Source organism: Rhinolophus hipposideros (assembly GCF_964194185.1).
Source record: "Rhinolophus hipposideros genome assembly, chromosome: 14".
Taxonomy (NCBI): domain Eukaryota; kingdom Metazoa; phylum Chordata; class Mammalia; order Chiroptera; family Rhinolophidae; genus Rhinolophus; species Rhinolophus hipposideros.
In genome coordinates this window covers 39519682-39533905 of record NC_138060.1, presented here as the reverse complement: position 1 = coordinate 39533905, position 14224 = coordinate 39519682, and the positions used below count along the sequence as shown (strand labels likewise).

The following is a 14224-nucleotide window of genomic DNA, read 5'->3' as shown; positions in this document are numbered from 1 at the left end:
GCTGTTTAAGTAATTTTCCATGTACATTGAATTGTTCACTGTTGGGGAACTATGTTTTGAACATTCAAGTGTGCATGTATTTTAGCTGGTCATACTAAAAACCACACACATGCATGTGCGTGCACACACACAGCTGCATTTATTTTAATGATTATACATTCATATGAATGCATGTAGTGTGTTTATTTGAAAGTGTATGCGTTTCGGTAAAAGCAGGTGCAGAGTGAGAGTGTATGGTGTGAGTATGGAGTACGAAAATACGCATGCTAATGCGTATGTATAGACAAGGAGCTCTGCAGAGTTCAATCGCACATTGTGTGCACTTATTACAATGTGCAATTCCAATTCCAAGTTTAAAAAAATTAATGTAAAATACATACATACCAATGCAGTTATCTATGGGCAGGTAAAGACATTGGTGCCCTATAAACAGTGTGGTAAAACATAAGAATAATACATAATGATGTTATGATGAGAAAATTTGGTCGTTGACAGCTCTATATAACTTTAAAATCCTCGATTTCATGTTTTAACTCTTAATTGGAGAATTTTCTCATCATCTTAATTGGGTGTCCTAAATTAAATCATAACCCCCCTCTTAAGACTTTCACACATGACTATTAAAGAAAAAAGTCTACCTTTCTGAAAATTTATAGTGAAATTTATATTATTACTTGTTTTAAGGACTTTTTCCCCTTTTGAATTGATGGGCATATGTTCTTTAATTGCTACTGAAGACACCAGCTTTTAGTATGTATCATTCATTCAGTTCTGCCTACTTGATATCTTTTTAATGGAAACCTGTGGCTAAAAATAATTGCCAAAGCTCTCAGATTTATACTTTGCTATATATGCCAATTCACTTCTCTGTATTATTGCTATTAAAGGTTGTGATAGAAGAAAATATATTCTTTAGTGCCTTTAAAAAAGTAAAACCCAGAGTTTAACTCTAATCCCATTCTGTGGCTTTTTTCCTCCCCCGCCCCCTTGTCTTTGGCACACTTTATTTTCCAGTAAAATGAAGAATGAAGATGGATTATTCAAAACTGATAACAGTAATGGACCATCATGTAATGTTTTATTGAATTTGAGTTCTGTAAATTATGTGGTGGAGAGAAATTTGCCTGCTTAAGTATAACAGAAATTGCTACTGTGTTTCTATAATTCTTCACAGTGTAATTTAAGAAAAGTCCACTATCCATATCACTATTGAATAAAAGGTAAAAAGGTGCTATTACCCCAATGTGACAGCTCTCGTTTAGCCTCCCAAATGACAGAGATAAATGTGTCTGCTTATAACATATTTGGCATGAGTCCAGCCTAGTAGGTGGAGTTTGAAAATAGTCTTTCACCTGGACATGTGATTAAAAATTCACCAAACGACAGAGGCAGGTAGCCTTGAAGAATATTCTACATATTTTCTTTTTAGATGGGAGGTTTTATCAAATCATATTTTCCTTCTGAGGGCTTTGAAGTTCCATGAAACTGATAAAATCTATTTGAATCAGTGATTATGTTCAAAGAGGAGACAAACGGGAGGCCAGACAGGCTTTTTGTTCAGATTGGCAGTCTCTCTTGCTTATCTGCTGTTTTAAAGAATTCATAATTAGCAGTTGGAAGTACTGATAATATTTATTGAAAGTTTTTTTTTCTTTCTTTTATAATTACTAATGAATTTTACTTGTAATAACTTGTAAACTCTTTTTGGAACGTAAAAAAGCTTTAGGAATTCATCAGTAAGTTCACTTTTTAATGGAAAAATAAGAATTCTCAACCACCATGTGATGACAATGCAGAATCATTTTTTATTTCCATATGTAGAGCACCTATCGAATTATTTGAAGCTGTGAAGTCCCAATGAAAAGCAGCTTCTCATTTCCAATAAAAATATTCATGAGGAGCTGGTAACTTACTACAGAACAAATATACAAATTCTCAAGTTCTTCTCAGAAACAAGATGGCTAATGATTTTAATTTCATTGAACAAATTTATTGAATACCTATGGTGCACAATATTGATGACTTGTTTTAGTCCTGGTGTTTTAGCATATTCTCTGAATTAGCAAGTAGGTACATGATGACCTTGACATATTATTTTTTAGCACAAAAAAGAATTTTTGGTAAGAGATCCCTCCTACTATCCTCCATGAGGGATTACTACAAATGACCTTGACCTAACTTGGCAAGTCTGAACTGTATTTTCGACTATGGAAAATGGGAAACAGGGGCCACATACATCTTGAATCCATAAATGCAACTGTTCCGGTAACAGTAACCTCAACAGGACCAAAACATTCATTCCCGTATCCAGATTCTAATAGCAGTCATTTTGCATCCAGAATTTTTCTCAAGTGACATGGTTTGTTTGTTTTTTTTTTGTAATTAACACATTCTAATCAAAACATTTTTTAACAATATTTTCAAGCATTTCCACCAGGGGGCACTCCCCTCATTGAAAGCCTGGGCCAAAAAATAAAATAAAATTTAAAAAACCCCGAAGATTTCTAAACCACCTGAGATGTCTACACTGGCTGCCTTAGAGCTCTTTGAGTGTTACAGGGTTTAAGGTACCACTTTAGACCTTAAACATATTACAAGCAGAAAAACTGCACTTGCTCCAATTGAATAATTAAGTGGAAATAATGTTTGGCCCTAAACCACTTTATATGCTCAAATGGGAAATCATGCCAACATCAAAATATGGGTAAAGAAATTTCTAAATTCTCTCCCAAGTGACTGACCTACTGTCTTCTACGTTATGCCATTTACAAATGTCTTATTAGCAAGACTTGATAGAGAATATTATTATATATATTTTCACATTTGTTTTTCTCACTATAGTTCTCTGCTGTCTCAGGAAATATTTTTCAAGAAAGAGATGATATGTTATTATTTTGTTATTTGAAATTTATAAATGTCTAATTTCAAATCTCCCAAATATTATTTATTCTAAGTGTTGATAGACTCTCTTTTGACCTAAGCTATTTTTTAAATTATTGAACACTTAATGTAGATAAACATCTTAGAGTGCCACATAACTTTTCATTGAAAGCTCACCTTCAGTAAATTAATAATTACCAATAGAATTTACCCATGGGTGTAGCATATCTTGTTTTTAAGTTTCTATCACCTATTTGCAGTTTTTTTCCTTTTGTGATCTGAATACACATAATTAATCCACTTAGTAAATATTTATCACTTAAATGGTAGACATTGTGCTGGGATGACAAAAATGAATATTAGATTATTATACTCAAGAAATTTGTACCATTCTATTTCTGTATATTGTATGTTTCTATCTCTCTACTTCTGTTTGGTTAATACACATTACTTTGCCAAGCACACTTTTTGCTGCATAACATTTGGTGAGGATGAGTGGAGATCGAAGATTGTTTTTTTACACCTATTTTCAAACATTTTTTTGAGACCTGTATTTTTTGGTTTCGATGTGACACATCAAAAACACAGTCAATTTAATTAGTTGGCCTTGTGAAAATTAAATAGCTGGGTGACTGCCTGTTTTACTGAATTTTAGTTAAATTGACTGGATATTTTGTCTTGTCTTGTATAAACACAGTTGCAACATTAGTTATCAGTATTAAGAATGAAAGGTTACATATACTTCATTCTTTAGTTACATTAAAGTTTGTGTCCAGTTTCCAGACTTCACTTGCATACACCAAGTGAGAGATTAAAATTTACTCTTAAACTCCCTGAGCCTATTGCAGGTTCTTTTTTAATAGCCAATAAATCATTTTTAAAGTGGACAGTGTGTTTCTACTGTCTGCACCCAACTGTTAAATTTGGGTAATATGGTACATTATCCCTGAGGAATTGGGGACAAAACTAGGTTTGCACTTCTAGAAAACCATGAAAAAACCCAAATGTCATAATCTTGGGGCTTGATTATTTTGACATGACATTTTACCTTTCCTTCTCCAAATACACCCTTTCACTCTTTCTGCAGGTTTATTGGAAAGTAAAATTTGCAAACTGTATAGAAATCTTGACAACATTTTATTCTTAGCTATATTGTGATAAACAGATATTCTCCCAATTGCAGAAAGCAAATATGTCTTGGTGTTCCAGGCATTATTTCATGTACAGGATTGAAGAGGTAAGTGCTGCCAGCCCTTATCAAATGGACAGAAAAAATTTCTAATCCTTTTGTTTTATATAATCCCTTAAACAAAATTGGGGAAAACCACCCATTTCTTGAAAGCATTTTTCCAAAAATTTTTAAAAAAATGCTGTTTTATATGGGGAGAGAGACACCTTAAAGGAGTTTACTGATGGTTTGTAAATTTCTTTTGTCACTAATAAGTATTTTTATGCCTCAAGAAATTCGACAATTACAGAATTTGATAATATTCTTTTCCTTGGCATGCTATGATGGATTTTTGTAATGTGGAAAAAGGGGTTATGTATTTCAAATTTAATCTATGGTTTCTGAAGTTCAAAATTGCAACCTGTTACCTGGAGTAATCAGTATATAGTTTCTTTAAATGGTAAATAGAAAGAATCACTTGCCATTGATGCTAGTAATTTGAAAATTACAGAATAACTTAAAATATTTTTGTTGGTAAAAACAGCATAAGTCTTAGATGATGCTTTACTTAAATTCTTTTTTCTAATATGTTGCAGTTCATTTTCTATTAAAGTTCTGTTTTCTAGAATTGGCTTTGTATCTTTACATATTGGGCTGTTGGCATTCACTGCCTTTGTGTAGGCAGCTTGAGAACTATACAGTTCAATGCTGTTGTATTATGAGCATTTCATTTATCCTTAACTTCCCTCCATCGTCTCTCTGTGAAAGATTTCATGGCATGTTAAGCTACTCAAAGGAAGGAGATCAATTAGGCAGTTTCAGTTTATGTTATATGTAAAGCAGATGCTTAATAAAATTAAGAATACAATTGAGGCTCTCTTCTCTACCACTTCAATTGTAACTAATATATTCGTATGTAGAATTAATGCTTCTGACTGTTCATTTTCTAACCAGAGTGGAGAAGAAAAGGCAAGGATCACTGCTAGCTGGGCCGAGAATGGGAGCAAGCTCACTCATCCAGTGTCTTTCATTCCCTGCAGGGCTTGCTTTCAGAAATTCTTCGAAAGGAAGAGGACCCCAAGACTGCATCCCAGTCTTTGCTGGTAAACCTTCGGGCTATGCAGAATTTCTTGCAGTTACCGGAGGCTGAACGAGATCGCATTTACCAGGATGAAAGAGAAAGGAGCTTGAATGCTGCCTCAGCTATGGGTCCTGCCCCCCTGATAAGCACACCACCCAGCCGCCCTCCCCAGGTGAAGTCTACTTTTCCACATTGCCCTTCTTCTTTTGCTTTTTAAAAAAATATCTAATGAAGAATCTTGACAAGAAATTAGAAAGAGAGATGGATAGAGATTTTAAAAAATAAAATGCAGGTTGTTGCTTGAGGAGAATTTGGTCTCAAATCACTAATTATGATATAAAAACAATAAGCTACTAATTAAGGGAAAGAAAATTGCTTTGTGTTGCTTCATCTTTGGGGTTCTTTGTGGGTGAAAAGTAGTCTTTAAATGGATATTTGTCTCTCCTACTATTAAGTATAGAAGTATTTTAAACTCAATGGGAAAAAAGTAGTAAAGTCAATTTTATCCCTATGAGTTCTAGAACTGCCATTTGAATCATAAATAAATAAAAATAAATAAATAATTCCATTTGTATTTATGCTTTCCGATACGAACTGCAGCTGGTACCAATTACACATCATCTCGTTTGTAATCTTTCATAATTAAGTTTAATACAATCCTTGAAGGCAGCTTTAAATGAGGCTGATAAGGAATTCTATCCATATTCCCAGAAATGGGCACATTTTCTATTTTCCAAATTTTTACACTTTTTAGGAAGGACCATTCACCGGCCTGGTAACTGTGTATAGTATGTTCATCTGTATTGTTATTTTTTTTTAAATCAAGTTTGAAAGGTAACCTCATAACTATTATGAGAATTGAAGAAGTTAATTTTCAATACAAACTATTAGATAAAAGTTTGATAGTTAGCGGATTAGACTTATAACCCGCAAGCGAATATATTTCTTACACATTTAATTTACAGTATGTACAACTCTTAAAAATAAGGGCAGCTTAGACTAAATAAAAATTGAACATGGAATATAAACTTAAACTATTTTGTAAGCTAATGTGATAATGAAATTATATCTTGATGTTATAGTAAAATAGTAAAAAATAATAATACATTTATAGAAGTATAGAAATATGGGAAAAGCTCATTCAACACTAAAAACGAAACTGCTACTGATAGTCGATAAATAAGGAAGAGACATAATCTTTAGCCACTGTTAAGGATCTTAACTTGCATATTATAATATTCCGAAATGATTATTTTTTAGGAATGTCACAAAGTTCATTTTCACCATTTTATTTAAGGAAAATCAATTAGGTCGTGATTTCTATAGGAGCAGACTGTAAGGAAGTCATTATGAATAAGAAAGACATGTTTCTCCAGCAGAAAAGAAAGGCATCTGTATACATGCATACATATCTACCTGCCTACACACACACACACACACACACACACACACACACACACACAATTATTGAATTTGATCTATAAAGCTTTCTATGAAAAATTTCTTAAGGAAAAGGATGAGGAACTCTTTATACAGATGTAATTTTTGCAAGAGTGATTAAACAAAAAATACTGTACTTGGACTTGGTTTAATACTTAGTATGGTGTTTAGAGTTAACACACCATTTTTACTTAACTTTGCTCCTATCGTCATCACTGAAAGGCCTCTGGTCAGACAGTTGTCCGATTTATCACCTAATCTGCAATACTAACAAAAGGTTGGCTTACTTAAGACCAGAACGAACTTTAGCATTGAGTGGCTCCTTTTTTTACCTTTTTTCACATTATCCAAATATTTGACTTAGCAATTCTGAATACAGCTTTTGTTTCTAATTTTGCTGGGATTTTACTGTTTTTGTTTTCCAAATGTGATTCTGCTATTCTTAGGTATCAAGTTCTTTTCTTTAGCCAAAGGTACATTAATTCTTAAGCTATATTTGTTTTCATTTACTATTAAGATCCTTTTGAGTAGCTTTCATATATATATATATATATATATATATGCAGTATACATATATATACATATATATATGTATATATATAGGTCTAAAGACTATAACTGCTGATATGTTGCAATAGACAATATAGTTTATTTTGGCTTGAATTATTGATTAACTGATTAAGCAGGCCATCCTTAGCTGTATTTGGTCTTTAGAAGAATTGAGAACCAGCCATTAGCTAGGATATTCAGCCAATGATGAACATTTGAACTATGTAGATACTATAGGTTCTTAGTGAATGTCTTTCAAAGAAAAAAATTGTTTCTATTAATGTGATATTATTAGCTATCTAACCAAACTCTGAAGTGATTATCTGATATATGTGTATAATTTTATTTCACTGCTATAATATATATCTGTACGGTATCTTATTTGCCTCACTGAGAATCCCTTTGCATTATTTAATATTATAACAGAGCTCACAGTCAGTTTGTTGACCTTTTGTCTTTTAAGAATGATTTAATGAATTAACTGTTTAAGAAATTTTTAATGTATTAAACGCATATCAATGTCAAATGAGTCCTTTAGATTTGGCAAAATGTGTTATAGAGCAGTGGAATTACTACTGTTTTGTGCAGTTGAAATCTGTTGCTTAAACTGGAACCCGTACACCACACACACGTCCATAAGGATTTAATATGCTTATTACAAATAATGAAAATAGAAGGGGGGTGGGGAAAGATGATACCATGAATATAAAAGCAAACTGCAAAATTTTGTCTTTTTTAATTGTATGTTTTGCCGGAGAGGAGTCTATGTGAAATCACTGTGCATTTCATTCCTCCCCCCACACCCGCAAATGAAGAGATAAGTCTTGGGCTTGCTTGGGTTAGACCCGAACCCTGATTTCTTTCTGAAGATTCACATGTTGCTGGCTCACAGAAGACCCCGCTTGTCTTTGGGTGTGAGAGACTGGATTCTTTTCCAGCTCCTTCTGTAGAATTTAGGTCACAGTGAAGATGATTTGGATGTCCTTGGTTCACACCAGACCACGGACCTATAACAATTGAGGGACTCAGGTTCTGCATCATCTTCCAGAAGGGACTTCCTGGTTTTAGTAAGCCCCTGGTTTTATTCTTAGGAATACCTCCCCTGGAAAAACCCAGACTAGCCTCAGGAATTACCAAAACTCTTGGCTGGCCCTGACTAGGCGAGATGCCTCCTCTACAGACCTGTCCCTTGTGCTTCAGTTGGGGCCGCCATACTGTGAGCTTCGTCTTCTCACTGGGGTGGTAGGCTCTGGGCAGATCTGTTTACTGACAGCGTATTTTCACAACTTTACATGCTCTCATTCAAGAAATAAGAATACCTTGCCCTTGATAATAGTTCACAGTTTTCTCAACATCTTCACGTACTCCTCAGACCAACATTTTTGTAGGAGAAAAAAATGAGAAAACCAAGTCTAAGGTGTTGTCAAAGTTTTTTCATCCCTGGTTAAATCTGTTGCTCTTTCCCCTACCTCAAGCCATCTCCTGAAAATACACACGGACATTTTAGAAAAGGGAAAATGAAACTTGGGGACTTTTTCTGTTTCTCCTAGAAGATGGGAAGGTTTATTGTTGGGTTAGGAAGAGGAAAGCATATGAGAATATTCTCCTGATATGTTTAACATATTATCCATAGGTATTTCTGAGACTGTGTAGAAAGTTGCCCCTTCCAAACTTTGGTTGTATGAAAATACCTGGGAGAACTCAACCCTTTCAAAGCCCCCTGGTTTTAAAGGTTTCTTTTCTGACTGTGCTTACTAAATTTTCCAGATAAGCTTATTAGAGGAACTTTATTAATAATAATTAATGATTATTTTTCTGGAATTGTCTCTTCCGTAGAACAAATCAGTTTTAAGTTGATGACTTCTGTCTAGGTGTTTATTCTGGTTTTATTTGTGTTTTAATATATGTGACTTTTGGAGTTAAATTAGCAATTTCTGTTTTCACAAGGACTGTTTGAAAGCCTATAATTGTCAAGTTAAAACTTTTGTATTTGTTATATAATTATTTTTTTTCATTATTCTTTAAATCTCATGTAATAGTTTAGTTTCTTCTAAAGGAAGACGTGATATTTTATAACAATGCTTTAGAAAATGTACGAAGTTCATATAAACAATATACAATTAGTTTAATCTGGTAGCTGCACCCTTCTGTCTCTTAACACCAAATTCTACAATATAATGAAACAGGTCTAGTTATGGGCAGGAACTTAATACGTGATTAAAAGTTTGTTTGTTAGGAATCCAGCATTATTTTAAGATCTTAGTTATGTGCTTGTGAAAGGCTTCCCGTTAGTAGTCATCTTTAGAAAGGTAGAGCATTTTTAAAAGGCTAGATTTGGAAAATAATACTGTATCTACAAAAGGAAGAAAAGAGTAAAAAGATAGAACCATGATACTCAAGACAGAGTTAATATATAGACATTTGAGAATGTGGACTGTGTAGACATCACCAATAAGAGTGCCTTAGAATAGCACATTTCTTACATAACACTTCTAAGAAAACATTTATAGTTTGCATACCTTGAAAATTAAATTCAGATTGGATTTGTAAAATTAATGATAAAGCCATTCACTACTAAAAATTAGAGATTAATGACCTAAATTTAGCAAAGGACTACCAGCATGTCTTTAAAAAGAATTTTTCCAAATAAAGAAGCTCCCTATAACATCAGTATAGTTGCAGTGGTTTCTGAGGTAAGCATTAATTAGCATCAGACAAACGTTAAATTTAGTTCTCAGCCTTGCCAAGGGACAAATTACTTAACCTTTTTGTTTTAAGAGCATCTTCTGAATTTTTAAATGAGGCGATAATCGTACCTACTGAGGGTTACTGTACAGGTTAGAGTTAATGTCTGTTAACACGATGCCCAGCACATCATAAGCAACTAATGAATGTCAGCATTTATTATCATGATTATTATTAAAACTGCATCAAACTTTGTGTGTGTACATGCACACACGCGTGTGCTATGTGCTTGCAGGTAATTGTTCCTGCCTCAAGGAATAGTATAATCACCAATCAGGACCCTGGTACAGTTCATATAGTACAGTGTGCATGTAGTATGTAGTGCCTATGTAGTATGTTCATTTTGTAAAATGATTTAATGCGTACTGCAATACATGGAGAAACAAAATTGATTTTGCACGGAAAATGTGTGCTTACATCACACTTTTAGTAAAATAAAATGCAGGCCTTAGTTCTGCACCTTTTCCCCACGTGGGAAGGTTAATAGTAGAAGCTTCAATTCTTAACTACTTCCTCGGCGCCACCGTAATGATGGAGTAGCACACCCTACCTTGATAAAAGCTATTCAGAAAGCAACTGCATTTATTTTACCTCCTGTGCTATTTGCGGAGAAGAGCTGAAGAGTAGTTTGTTTTGCCTGGAATGAACTACTTTATGAATTTTAATGTGTGATATAATATTAAAAGCTAAACCAGGATTAAAGAAGATTTTTTTTGTACTAAGCTAAAATAGTACTTAGTAGAGTGAGGTATAAAAGATTTTTGTTTCCATTTTTACCTGGGGAAAAATTCAGCTTTCATATTTTTGAAAAGCTGTCCAAGTCAGTTCCCCTTAAGCAATAGCTTGTGTTTAGGAAAAAATGTGATTCCAGAATTCTAATAGCTTATCTATGATAAGATGCATATCTGAGCCAACAAGATGATAAAAGAGAGCTTTTCTAAATCTTTTTAAAATGAGTAATACAGTTTCTTTCTTTATATTTTTAAAAATTGTTGCTCTCACTTTAAAAAAAATTTTTTTTTAATGTTTCATGTGTACTTCTTTTCCACTTTTTATTTTGATTGTGTTGGCTACTAAGAAACAGTTTTTTAATTTTGTTTTCCTAATTTAAAATTCTTGCTTTTTGGTTCAAGTGGTAGTTGCTTTAAAAAAATATTTAACCAAAGAAATTTTTAGAACCAAAATCAAGGGTTGTGACAAATGGTTATAGCCCACCTGGAAGATAAATTCTTAAACATAATTTTTACAGAAGAATGCAAATTATTTCAGAAACATAAAACGCCATGTTTCCAAAGCCTGTTCTCTTAACTATTGCTAAGCAGATTGCTACCAAGGAACTGTTTCTTCCAATGCACTGGACTTCATGCCCCCATTTCCATAACATTCAATTTTCAAAGCGATTGACATGGCTTTTCTTTTCTCTTTCATTTAAGCAGTGAGAAAAATAGGTATTAAAGGGGACCCCGTGGGGTGATCAAATCTATCCTTCTGCCTCAAAGCAAGACCACCCCAGAGCAAAGTTGCGAATCTCACCAAAGCAACTTTCTGGGCAATTTATGGTAATGCGTTAACTCTTCTGGCTCCTAAAGTGGTGTTTAGCAGATTATTGCTTCAAAGCCCTGTGTTGGTTCTTAGTGGCCTCGAGTTGTTAATATACCTCTGTGAGTGCCCTTGCTTACTGGAGTCACAGAACTAGAAGGGAAATTCTGGAAACCTAGCCTACACTCTTGCCACTCTTATCTCCAGTTTATAGTTTATAAATGGGACCCAGCCCATTGGTCACTTGTCCTGTCTCATTGGCTGTGTTCTCACTCTGGGCCTGTCCTGTAACCATTTCACAGCATGTTCCTTTCAGTGCTTAGGTACTGTCAAGGTGGAAGACTCTAGCTGCCTTTTCAAGACAAGCCAGAGGTGAATTATTTTGCTAACTGGCTAGAAGTTTGAAGCATTAGGAGGCAGCTTTTAAAGGGTCTCATATTTACTCTCTAAGTACAAAGCCTAGGGTAATCTCTGTCCCACTTTTGATGCCAAATATTTTGGGACAGGGTGAATGAAATAAACGTGGAAGACTTGCAATATGATTAGGAGGGTATGTCATTTAATGCCCCCAAATCATTCATTTATCCTAAAATACATCTCCTTTTCTAGTACTTATAGTGTAAGTGAGAAATGGTCCAAGATGGTAAACTTCTAGAGAACCAAAAAACCTGGGTTTTGTAAAAGCCCCTAAGAAATTAGGTCTTGAATGAATCCCTCTGCTGGGAAAAACATGGTCCTGTATCTGTGGTAACTTTTCATTCACATTTTCATCAGTTCTTCAGTAAAACAGCAGCTGCATGGTTCATATGTAAATTTACCAGACTGGTTAATATAACTGTATAATAAAAATTAAATTTGGAGTTTTAAAGGTTAATAATAGTATTAATAAATTTTGAGGATGTGGTTTAATTTTCCCCCTAAAATTTTATGCGGTTTTCTGCTGATAGCTGCTTATCATTATTACCAAAGACTTTGATACCAATTTTTCACTCAAGATTATACATTTTGAATATATTTTTAAAGTCACTGGTAATATATTTTGTGTAACTTGCAGCAGTGTTCTATTAAATATTGTGGAACATTGTCTTATAGTCTGGTTCCATAAGTCAAAAAGAAATAGTTATATACAGGGGTGCCAGGAAAAGATGAAATAATTATACAGAACAGCTTGGACAAGCACGTGTAAAATGCAACCAGCCTTTATGATAATTAAGCAAGGCACTCTACCTGTTTCATGGATGGGTAGAAGATTTAAATATGCAGCTCTGCAAATGGCTTTGTTATGGAAGATTTTTAAAATGAAACATAAAAGGGAAAAGCATTAAAAAAAAGTCTAAAATTACAAAGGCCATAGTATGTAATAACTATTAGTGATGCAATTGTCTAATAGTCACCAGGCACCCAGTGAAGATACAGCACTGTGTGCATTTTGATTTTAATTGTAGATTTTCTTTGTTAGAATTGCAATGGAAGGTAATTGGGAAACAATTAGTTTAGGGTTTGCAAGTCTTTGAAACTATTCCGTTTTCCAGAAAACTTACTTTATAGCATTATAATTCCTGGTTGTCAGCTGGCAGTTGCTGTCATATTACAGATGCTATCACCTGTGACAATGGAACTTCCTTAACTTAAGCAATCTGATCTCGGGGTAATAACTAATGTTGAATGACTGCACTGTTGATCACCTTGATCATAAAAAGAGCAACAATGTCCAGTTTGGATGCTGAGCCTGAGAAGCTTTAAAACATTTTGACCAATGAAAAATGATAGTCATGTTCAAAATGTTTCGTAGGTGAAAACAGCTACTATTGCCACTGAGAGGAATGGGAAACCAGAGAACAATACCATGAACATTAATGCTTCCATTTATGATGAGATTCAGCAGGAAATGAAGCGCGCTAAAGTGTCCCAAGCACTATTTGCAAAGGTTGCAGCAACCAAAAGCCAGGTAAGAGCCTCTGTTAGGCGTTGAGAATGTTTATCTGCGATGTCTGTGAAAATTTCATTCAGAGAGGTGTCTATCTTCCATATGAACTTGCATCACTGAGAGGTCACAGTCTTCAGGATTGTTTACAGAGTTCTAGGATGAAACAAAATGTTCTGATTCAGATAATAGACACTTGGTTTTGTTTCCTTCAACAGCCAGTCTCCACACCATTTCTTAGTAAAACCCTGAGTCAATTCATAGTTAATTTGCAGAAGAAGAATATTATAATATATAGGAAGTTTCTCAATCTGGTCTATTGTAATAGAACAAATAACTTGAGTTACTATTGTTACGTTGTTACTTAGATCACCTTGATTTCCACCCTAAAATACTACAAACGTAGTTTCTTCTGTTCCAACTCAGGCATCTATAGCTATTAGGCACATTTATTAAAACAAACTGACACAAACATACATATATCTTTGCGTATTAATGATTTTAATTTTTCTATAGATATATGACACAGAAATTGAATTACAATTAGAAAAAGTATCTTTCTGATGAATTATAAATGAAAAGAATTGAATTGGAGAAGTTACAAATCTTACAAAACAAAATAAAAACGTAAAGGATAGATAATGCAGTTATTTATCTGTATAATTGTCATAGATTGATAATTTATCAAAAGTAGAGTCATCTATATGAACAGGCTCACAATTATCTATAAACCTTTGTTCAAAGCCAAGAATACTTCTTAATGGACCAGAAGAATACTAAACTCTCGTGCAAAAAGATTTGATAACACTATTGAGCTGAGAATTTAGGGACCTCAAGGGCTTGGGTGAGATTTTTCACAACTTGAAATTTTAAACACATAATATTTTTATTGTCATTA

General features: G+C 33.8%; 1 protein-coding gene across 7 annotated transcripts in view; it reads left to right on the top strand.

Annotated features, from left to right (window-relative positions):
• Positions 1-14224, top strand: part of SATB1 (SATB homeobox 1) — a 98369-nt gene that overhangs the window by 53021 nt on the left and 31124 nt on the right. For all 7 annotated transcript variants that reach the window (XM_081071876.1, XM_081071875.1, XM_081071871.1 and 4 more), the window contains exons 8-9: positions 5089-5301; positions 13195-13350. In XM_081071876.1, the coding sequence (XP_080928002.1) occupies positions 5089-5301; positions 13195-13350 (369 nt within the window). The remainder of the gene's footprint in view (positions 1-5088; positions 5302-13194; positions 13351-14224) is intronic.